The sequence below is a fragment of the Myotis nattereri genome (assembly GCF_964212035.1).
Source record: "Myotis nattereri genome assembly, chromosome: 18".
Classification (NCBI taxonomy): Eukaryota; Metazoa; Chordata; class Mammalia; order Chiroptera; family Vespertilionidae; genus Myotis; species Myotis nattereri.
In genome coordinates, this window is record NC_138093.1 from 4,706,750 (window position 1) to 4,717,167 (window position 10,418).

Sequence of the window (10,418 nt, forward strand, 5' to 3'; positions counted from 1 at the left end):
ACAACCCCCCCCCCCCCCCCAAAAGAGTGAAGGCTTTGGCCCTGATCTAATTTGACCCTGATCTCATCTCTCGCCACCAGTAGACTGGGCCTCATGACAACCGCTCTGGACATTTCTAACCATGGCTCAGAAAATGCTGTCATTTGGGTGTGGCCCTCACGAGGTCCACACCACCCGATGAGAGGTCGCTTGCACACTCAGCCATTTCTTGTGGAGCCAGAACACCCCCTTGTCTATCAAGACTTAGAGCTGAGGAGCTCAGTGGGCAGTGTATCACTTGCAGGCAGCAAGCGTGAGCACAGTGGACAATGACACCAATACCTCGTACAAGCGTCGCCAGGTGGTGGCCTAGGAGCGGTGGGCGGTGGTAACACAGGGCCTGTGTGGGCCACGTCGTGATTAACCTTGAGAGCATCCAGCAACCGTTCCTCTCGGCTCACTTGCACCCAGAGCATTCGCGTGTCCGTAAGAAGCATCTTTGCGAGGTGACATGACCACTGACCAGGAGTAAGGACCAGGCAGCATTCTCTGTTGACTAGTACTTGGGAGGTGGGGTTACCTTTTTTACACACTTTTCAGTTGATATTGAGTGTGTGTGTGTGTGTGTGTGTGTGTGTGTAATTCACATGGTACCCCTGGCATTCTTTTAAAAAAGGAAAATGTTACAATTTATAAGAAAACGCCTTTTTCTGCTCTGCCCCCACGCCCATCCCAGGGTTTCTGCAGATGAAGCGCTCCAGCAGCATATGTTGCTGGAAGTGTTCTTGGCGCTTCTCCTCTGTTGCTGTCTTAATTTCCCCGGTTCTAGTGAGCATCCCGCTAAATCGGTGAAACCTTGATTATCTAAAGAATAAGAAACACGTGGCCTGAACGAGAATACCCAGAATGCCGAAGAAATAAGAAATTATTAGAGACTGAAAGTCACGTGGCAGGGACCTGGAATGGACTTCCGTCTCTGGCATAGCTGGTCTCCAATTGTCAAACAGATGCGATCCATCGATGAACATAGTGAAATCTTTGCTAATCAGGGTTTCACGGTTGCACTTCTTATGGCCCCCGGAAACCAAGGCAACCTTGGCCTCCAGATCCCCAGTTTACAGGAGGATAAATACCACCATAGGCTGCCGCGGGCAGGAGTGACTGCTCTGCCTCACACCTCTCCATGAAACAGCTTTCTCCCTCCCCACCTGGCCTCCCCTGCCTGCGCATGCCGCCTGCCCTGCGCCCCCGGCCCACCCAGCCCCTTCCCTTGGCTTCTGTGCGCATGCATGTAGCCTGGGGATCGCCTGCGGGGAGAATGTCACCTCCTTAGAGGTTCCTGGTCACTTCGCCGCCCCGCTTTGCATTCTAATTAGCATCATCTGCCCTTAAAGCCCCGCCTTCCTGCATGAGGCACTTGTCCTTCAAGAGCCTGGAGGCCACCGCGGGTCCCCTGAGAGAGTACGATGCTACCTCGCTCTGGATAGCCCGACGTGGACAAGGATACTGTCCCAGATTGCACCAGAAATCCATAGGAAAAGAACCCATGGGATGCGGGGGGGGGGGGGGGGGCAGAGGCAGCAAACTAGTGTTTGGAAATTGGAGTCACGTGCTTCGTGTGCGGCGGGGAGGGGGGGGAGGGGGGGAGCGAGATCCGTCCATCAATTGCGATTTTTTTAAGCTGCAAACATGATGTACCCGATGCACTGACACTGATTCTACTTCTCCCCCTCCCCCCGCCCCCCTCCCCCTCCCCCCTCGCCCTGCAGCCAACGTCTGCGACAACGAGCTGCTGCACTGCCAGAACGGCGGCACCTGCCACAACCACGCGCGCTGCCTGTGCCCCGCCGCCTACACGGGCGTCCTGTGCGAGAAGCGGCGCTGCGAGGAGACCGGCGGCTGCGGGGCGCGCTCGGGCCAGGCGGCGCCCCCGCGCGGCCACGCGGCGCTATTGCTGCTGCTGCCGCTGCTGCCGCTGCTGCCACCCGCGACCCCGACCCCGACCCCGACCGCCGCGCTGCTCGCCGTCTAGGCGGCGCCGCAGCCACCAGCCGGCCCGGGTCCCGGGGAAGCCGCCGCCGCCCGCCCCAGCATTCGCTCCCGACCCAGAACCACACTCACACCCCGCGCCCACGCAGCGCCCGCCCCGGGAGGCCCGACTGAACGAAGCCATATTTCTCAGCCGTGGACAGCGCCTCCGAGTCACCTCCGGTCGTTCCTGACTCGGGAGCCGGCGGTGGCGTCGCTGCAGAGCGAAGCGCCCGTGGGACAGGCTGGGACGGCCCCTCCGCGCAGGAAAGACCGCACCAACGATCCCACGAACCGAACCGACCGGCAGAGGCGTGCGCGCTCCCGCCGTGCGCCCAGCACCACTGCGCCCAGCGCGCCTGGCCCCACCACGCGGAGCGGTCTTTGCTGGCCGGGCACCTGCCGCGTGGCCCGCCGCGGCGCCGAGCCCCCTCCCACCCGTGCTTCATGGACGTTGCTGTCACCCTCGTTGGTTGGAAGGTTTCTTGTCTGATGTCAGTAAACGCACCTGTGCAACAGCCCCTCCGGCGCCCGGCGGGCCTCCCAGGGCCGCGTGCCGGGGAGCGCCGCGCTGTCCAAGGGCGGCCGACGGGGAAGGAGAAAGTGTATCTATCCTTTTGTATTCAAATGAAGTTATTTTTCTTGAAATACTGTACTATGTAGATTTTTTGTATTCTTGCCGATTTGTGTTACCAGACAATCTGTTCGCGTTCCCCCGTCCGACGCCGCGCAGACTGGCGTTGTGCTGGCCTCCCGTTCTGGTGTGCGGTTTCTCTGTAAGGGCAGCGCGCGCGCGGCGTCCGAGCATCTCCGTTTACATATAGAACGAGTGTAATCAGATCCCACCAAAGGACATTCCGTTTTCTTGTTTGCTTTAACCCGGAAGAGTTAACGAGTCACCAGTTCCTGCCTACGTACTGCGCTTTCTTGGGAGGCCGGGACAGCCGCCGAGCCGTGTGCCGTCTCCGTGGTGGACCGATCGCGCTCAGCCAGGCGGGTTTAGTGCCCGGGACGGCGGAGGGTGTGCGCTAGCTTGGACACCTTCTGCAAAACCTGAGACTGTTTCCGCTTGGGGAAGACGATAACAGGAAAGAGTAAATAAATCTAAGCGATTGCCGAGCTTATGCCAAAGCCTGTTGGCAGAGTACGAAGAGACTTTTATTTTTCAGCCATGCTATTTTCACAGACCGATGTGACCACGCGACTCCAGGGACGGATGCTGATGGATGTGTCTTTCCAAGCACAGTGTTTACAGGGAGTGTCGTGGGGGCAACCTGGGGACCCAGGGAAGTGGCAGGGAGTGGAGTGTTCGCAATTGGACCTGGAATATATTCAAACTCTCTAGAAGAACTATCAACCATCCAGCAGCGAGTAGACATGGCTGCTGGGCCTGAGAATAAAGTTTGTTTTAAGTACCGCCCAGGGTGTGATCAGTTCTTATTTCTGCCTTTGATGAGGCCAATTACTGGGCGAGACAGCGAGGGGAGGCGGGTGGGGGCAAAGGCGGAGGTCCCAGCGGGGGACCAGCGTGGGTGCCACTCCAGGTTACCAATGTGGCGGAGCCGCCTCCGCTGCCGTCAGAAACAGCATCAGCCCCGGCCAGAGACTTCAGGACAGTGACGTCCTCCATGACCTGGTCACACGATGAGCTAAGACAGTGTTGGGTGGAAGCCTGCTCTCTGAGACCCTGACCCCGAATCCCCCACTCCCTGTGTCGCAGTTTTACGAGGGGGAGGGGGTGGGCACCAGGGGGTTGAGGGGATCATCTGGTAAATTACACCAGATGAGGGAACAGTGTGTCTTATTGGTTTTGTTCCCAGAAAAAGCCAATTCGAAAAAGGCAATCAAAGGTAAACAAGTAATGCCCGCCCTGCCTGTCATCCACGTCTGGGTCGATTGAATGTTTGTTATTCAAACCCACAGTCTCTCTGGATGTGAGAGTAAGGGAAGATGGACATGAATTAGAGCCAACGTGGCCAGTCAGAAACTGGCAATTTCAATTTACATGAGAAGCAAATTCTAGATCAGGCTCAGCCGAGAACCCTCCCGAACTGCCAATAGCTCCCAGGCTCGGAGGCCGCTCATGATGAGGTGGGTCTCCCGGGGGAAAATTGGAGTGTAGGGCGCCTTGGAGTTTATTAGCACGAACCACAGGCAGCCCCTCTATTTCCGGCCACGGCGCACTTGGCCATCACCCGCTCGTGGCTTTGTCATGAGGCTCAGGGGCCAGTCTGCACATCCGGGTATCGGGGAGGCCGCGAGCTAATTCTAAAATTTAATGAAGGCCTGATCGGCATCGCTCCATCTGCATTTTATCTCTAGGAGGCTCTACGATCTACGTGGTGAGGAATAGCTTGCGGCCCGTGTACTGAGATACAGCTTTCTGAATTTCCTGCAGCGATGTGATCTGCTTTTAATAAAAATTCACGTTGGGGTATAGAGCCAATGTGAAATGAAATGCTCTTTTTCCTCTGGATCCTCAGATTCCTCTAAACTTTAGCGTCTAAAGGGGGTGCTCCCTGAAGAACCCCATCCCAGTGGGTTTTATTTGTCTGCTTTCTGGCATTCCTGGGTTGTAGGCTCAATTCCCCAGTAGGGGGCGTGCAGGAGGCAGCAGATCAATGATTGTCTCTCATCATTGATGTTTCTCCCTCTCCCTCCCTTCCTCTCTGAAATCATTAAAAATGTATAAAAAATAAAATTTTAAAAGTCACAGGTTGGGAGAAAGCAGACGGGCCTCACTGGGTGGAATATGGGGACTTCTGAGTGGAACGGGGCAGCCGTGAGGAAACCCTGGAATCGCCTTTCGTCTCATCGCGTTTGCTCCCCACCATCAAGTCAATAACCCAGATCTACTGGGATGTAAAGTCCCCACATTCTGAAGTGGGAAGCTCTGTGTTCGATGGGAAACAGGCTGGTGCATTCACCCACTGTCAGCTACTAAATAAGCCCCCGTTTGGCAGTTTCTCTGCTCCCAGAATGATGCAGACTGTGTGGAACCCTGAGCTCCGTGCTCCTTGTACTTACAGACGGGACGCTGTGTGTGACCTGCAGTTCCCGAAACTTCCCGAAACGGAACTAGAGTTCTTTCCCCTCCATCTTTATCCCCAGGCTTTGTCGACAAGGACGGCAAGCGTGGTAGCAATGAAGCTGATGACTAGCGCAATATGAATCACCAGGTAGAACTCCAGGGTGGTTTTTTTTTTTTTAGCAAATTCAATGGGACAGCCTTAGTCATACAGGGGAATGAAAAATACAGAGAAGGAACACCCCCCGAGTTTTGATCCAAATATCTGGTTGTGGACAATTCTTTCTTTGTCTCCGGAAATCAGGACTCGATTCTGCTCAATTTTCTTCCTGAGAAGTATCCAGTGTCCATCGGGCACCAATATTGCCCCAGGTCTGACCATTTCCATGTAAGAGAACGTTTCCCTTGTAACTGTATTTTAACTTTTTCTACACTACAAGTAGTTCTTCCCTTTAGTTATCTAAAATAGATGCCAACAAATTCCACATAAGCTGCCCGTAATCATAACCTGATGTCCAGAAGAATTACGAAGGCCAACTATCATATTTTAAATTTTCTCCAACAATCTTAGGGAGAGAGCGAACGCTTTACAACACCTGGTAGGGTGTGACTCACATGTTACCTTCTTCATTTTGCTTCTGAAAAATCAAATAACTAAGAAACAAGACATATATCTTCTATAAATCGTTATTGCAGCCCTGGCCAGTGTTGCTAAGTGGTTAGTGCATTGGCCCAGCACCAGAGTCTTGGGTTTGAGTCCCGGTCAAAGGAATGTACCTGGGTTGCAGGTTTGATTCCCAGCTTGGTCAGGGTGCATGCAAGAGGCAACCAACCAATCTTTCTCTCCCTCTCCCTCCCTCCCTTCCACTCTCTCTGAAATCAATGGAAAAAATATCCTCGGGTGAGCATTAATAACAACAAAAGAGCATTATTGCATTTAACTAGAAATGAGAAACTAACATTTATGAAAACCTTATATTAACATTGAAGACTGCCAGCTATTTAAGATCTATTTTGGCAGAAAAATTCTGCCCCCAATACATTTTTTTAAAATATATTTTATTGATTTTTTTTAAGAGAGGAAGGGAGAGAGATAGAGAGTTATAAACATCGATCAGCTGCCTCCTGCACATCCCCTACTGGAGATGTGCCTGCAACCCAGGTACATGCCCTTGACCGGAATCGAACCTGGGACCTTTCAGTCCAAAGGCCAACACTCTATCCACTGAGCCAAACCGGTTATGGCCCCCCAATACATGTTTAACATAGGCCCTAAAACAAGAAGACCTCATTGATTTTAGGATGCGTTGATAAGATCTATATATTTGAGCACTTATTTAACAAATGCCGAAATCCCCCCTGTATTTTCTCCCGCCACCCAAGAGCTCTTCGTAACTGAAGGATGCATGCAAATGGTGTGGGAACATTGAAAATGAGGTGATGTGTTTATTAATCTGAAATGCTAGCTGGTAAAATGGGCGGTTACTCGGCGAGGCCTAATTATGTGAGCACTAACGATGTCGGTGAGCTGGCTAGCGCACACCAGAGAAGTGGAAGTAAAAACAACTCCCACTTTCTTAACCTGGTCCCATTTCTTCAGAGGCGGCCCTTGCAACTAGTATTTAATGCGTGAGCTATGCATTCAATGGGAAAAGAACCTGGGAGAGAAACAATAATGACCGCCCCTCCTCCGCCTGTCTGAATAGGCTCAGGTCCCAGCGTGACAAGAAAGCGGCCCATTTCCTTAAAGACAAGCTGCACACGCGTGTGCCTCCAGCCGCCCTGCCCAGAGAGTAGCGCCGATAGCTTTGCTCTTCCGAGGGGTGTCCTTCTAATCTAATGAAAGACGGGAAATGGCAGGAAATCGCACACCTGGAGTCCTGCCAAGAAGAGGCGATTCCCTCTGCCCAGGAGGCGAGGACGTGATGCCATTTCTGCCCACTGGACGTGCGCTCTGCGGGAGGCCGTCCTGCGCGGGAACCGTTTTCCCTCTGCCCGTGGGAAACAGCGAGCAAACACTCTCCCAGGAAATCGCATTTTGCTACTTATCAGCCATGCGCACCCCAGGAAGCCCCAAATCATTGTTTTGGCTCCCGTGGGGTGATAAACACCTGGAGGCAACGAGATTGGCACCATCCCTCTCTGCCTCGTTGTCGCTCTCCCTTTGGAAAAAATTAAATAGTCTCCAAGAGAGGATGCCGCTGCCAGGAGAGCCTTTCGTCGGTGGATGCCTAGTTCTGAGGTCCCCAGCTACACAGCTCACTAATAAGTGTGACCAGGATTGCAGCAGTTCCACACGCACTTAAACACGCGTGTACACCTGTGTCGTTACAGTTCCTGTCCCCAGCTACACAGCTCGCTTATTAATCTAACAGTGTGACCAGGATTGCAGCAGTTCCACACGCACTTAAACACGCGTGTACACCTGTGTCGTTACAGTTCCTGATGGGGAGAGCAGTCGGTCTAAGTGCGTTCTTGTCGGTGGTTCTCGCTCTGCCAAGTAGGCCCAACAGCACCGTGGCAGTAAGTGCTTCTTAAAAACCTGACTTCTTCGCCAACCGTTCAAACCAGATTTGGGGAGGGCCAAGGGAATTCTAGCAGAGAAGTGCTATAAGTCATGTGGAAGGCTCTGTGGATATATATGATTTTTTTCTGGGTAGAGGATCTATTATACTCTATTTTTAAAATATGTTTTTATTGATTTTAAAGGGACAGCAAGGGAGGAGGAGAGAGAGAAATATCCATGAGAAAGAGAAACATCACTCGGCTGCCTCCTGCACGCCCCCTACTGGGGATCGAGTCCAAAGCCCCGGGCATGTGCCCTGACTGGTGACCTCCTGGTGCTCTGGACGATGCTCAACCGAGCCACACCGGCCGGGGCTATCCTCTCTCTATATGTATTTTTTTAATTTAGAAAAGGCCTAAACATGTAAGGATGACTGCTCTACAACCTAACATTAAGGTTTACCCCCCACTGTGGGAGGTCCCTTTAAATAATAAATTGTGGACGGGATGTGAGAGAATAGCGCGCAGGTGTTTGAAAGCACGCTTTCCTTTTGCTTTTCTAATGATGCTCCCAGAGATGGTTTTTAATTACACGTGTGGCTCACATTATATATTGCCCATTGAACCACACCGCTCTAGACACCCAGTGTTCCCATCTGTGAAACAGCATTTTCCAAAGTTCACGGGAAAATCCAATCGAGCGAATGCCCGTGAAGTTACTGGGTAAAATGTAAAGTGTAGAGAGTCTACAATGCTGATGGCCACGATGGCGATATTCTCAAGCTCCAGCTCCCCCTTTCAGATTTTTCTGGAAATGTTCATCGAGAGGCCTTGCCATGACTCTCTCTAAAGTGCTCCCGGGCGATGAATGTGAGGCAGGACCTGCCCAGGGAGCTCACATTAGCAACAGTGTCAGCCAGGGGGTCGCCAATGCTGAGAGGTAATGGTGACAGCAAGACACCGGTCGACTTTACTAGCAGCCTTAGGCCAGGTACGGGGGTCAGTTAAGTGCTTTTACCATCTTGATTCTCAACAGTAAACCCTCGGCTTTGCAGACCTCGATTTCGCAGACCTCAGATTAACGGACAAAATTTTCAGTCCCTATGTCATATGTGAAAATAAACACCCTGCTAATTTGAAAATGCTTTTAACCAGGATTTTCTTATAATTGACAGGTTATGTTTTTGTTATTAATCCACTGTTATTTTTAACAAATGTTAGCGAACAGGCCGTATGTTGGAAAAAAAACACTGTAGTAATTTCGCCACCATGACTAAATATTACATACCTACAACTCTAGTCGACATACTTAAATCCAAGAATCACTGCTCATAAACAATGTTTGCGGAATGACGAGCACGTGATCCGCCGCATCACCAGCGGTAATTGGTTCACTGGCCCTGCCGTCAGGAGGCAGGACTTGCTGCAGCAGGTGGAACAGGTGCGGCCCATGTTCCCACGGCGCTAAGCCCGCCCAGCCACGCCCTTCTGCTCACCAGGTGGCGGGTGAATGCCTGCATTTACCAGACCCACTGAGTCTCGCTTTAACATGACAGTAATACATATAGACAACTGTTTGTGAAATTAAATTTTTCATACATACTTAATTTCAATTATATAAACGTGTCTACATAAATCAAAACAGGTACACTAACTAATTTGTCCATTCTTTAACATACACCTTCAGGAAACCTACTAATTAGCCCTGATGAGTCCCTTATTTGGAGGTTTCACTGTACTACACTGCAGCTCCAAGCATGAGGTGGACTCGTATTTTTCTGCCTGTAAACTTGGATGCTTCTGATATGTTATGTGTGTCTACAATGAATGGAAGGTGGTAAAACGTGGCTTCCAGCAGCAATTCAGTGGACAGGGCGGAAGGTGAGGTGGCCGTGTCTGGGCGGGCCGTGTGACCACGGATAGTGTACAATGTGGAAGGGGTGAGGGCTTCTGAAGTTGGCTTCAAGGGATGTCCCTCGCCTGAAGTTGCACCTGCTCAAGGATGACTTCCAAAGAGAACAGTCTGTTTCACTCCATCCAGCCATCTGTCAAGATGGACTGCTCACCCCACGGCCCTGGACCCAAGGCCCTCCTTCACGCTGGCCCCAGACGCCTCTCCACCTAAGAAGCCTGAAAATGCCCCGCAGGTGACCACCACCTTGACTTGAGTTCGATCTTTCTAAAATCTGGATGCCTTTCCACATTCTCCACCATAGAAACCTTACCCCGGTGCAGCGCCGCCTCTCCGAGAACCCTGTCAACAGCCTCACCCCTGCGTGTGAGTTACTCTGATTTACTTGTTATCTCTCCTACCAGGTTTTTCTTGTTAACACTAACATCACACACTCTTACACACACACACTCAGGATCTTGCATATAACAGGGCCCTATACATCCGTGCTCCAATATTTATTGCACACCTATTCTGTGCCGGGATCTACATAATTAGAGCAACAGAGTATAATACAAATCCGGGTGCATGTACCTCTTGTTATAGCTAAAGAATGCAATTTGAAGAAAACTGCTGTGTTAAAGAATATAAAGAACTACAACAACCCGGACCCCGGAAGAGAACACATGTGCATGAAAGGGTTGCAGGCTGAGTCGCATTCTAAACGCTGCAGGGAGCACTTGTGATGAAACCCGGTGGCGTATGCTCCTGGAAAAGCAAACAGACCTTCATAGTGTCACCAACGCGGCCCGGCTTACCTGTTCTAACTGCAGGTCCCGCCTTTCCGTGTTCCTCGTCTGTGTTCCTCCATCGTCGTCATACTTCGCCGTGAGCGGGCCTTTCTCAGACTCCAGCGGGGCCCCAAAGGCGCCCGGAGGGTAACACAGCCCGCGGGCCCGCCCCGGGGTTCTGACTCCGTGGGTCTGG

General features: G+C 51.8%; 1 protein-coding gene across 2 annotated transcripts in view; it reads left to right on the forward strand.

Annotated features, from left to right (window-relative positions):
• NTNG1 (netrin G1) overlaps positions 1 to 3,424 on the forward strand; it is a 221,697-nt gene extending 218,273 nt beyond the window's left edge. The window contains exon 6 of one of the 2 annotated variants that reach the window (XM_081113011.1): positions 1,749 to 3,424. In XM_081113011.1, coding sequence (XP_080969137.1) covers positions 1,749 to 2,011 — 263 coding nt within the window. In that variant the 3' untranslated portion in view covers positions 2,012 to 3,424. The remainder of the gene's footprint in view (positions 1 to 1,748) is intronic. The other variant, XM_081113012.1, reaches the window with a different exon arrangement.
• Positions 3,425 to 10,418: the final 6,994 nt, after the last annotated feature.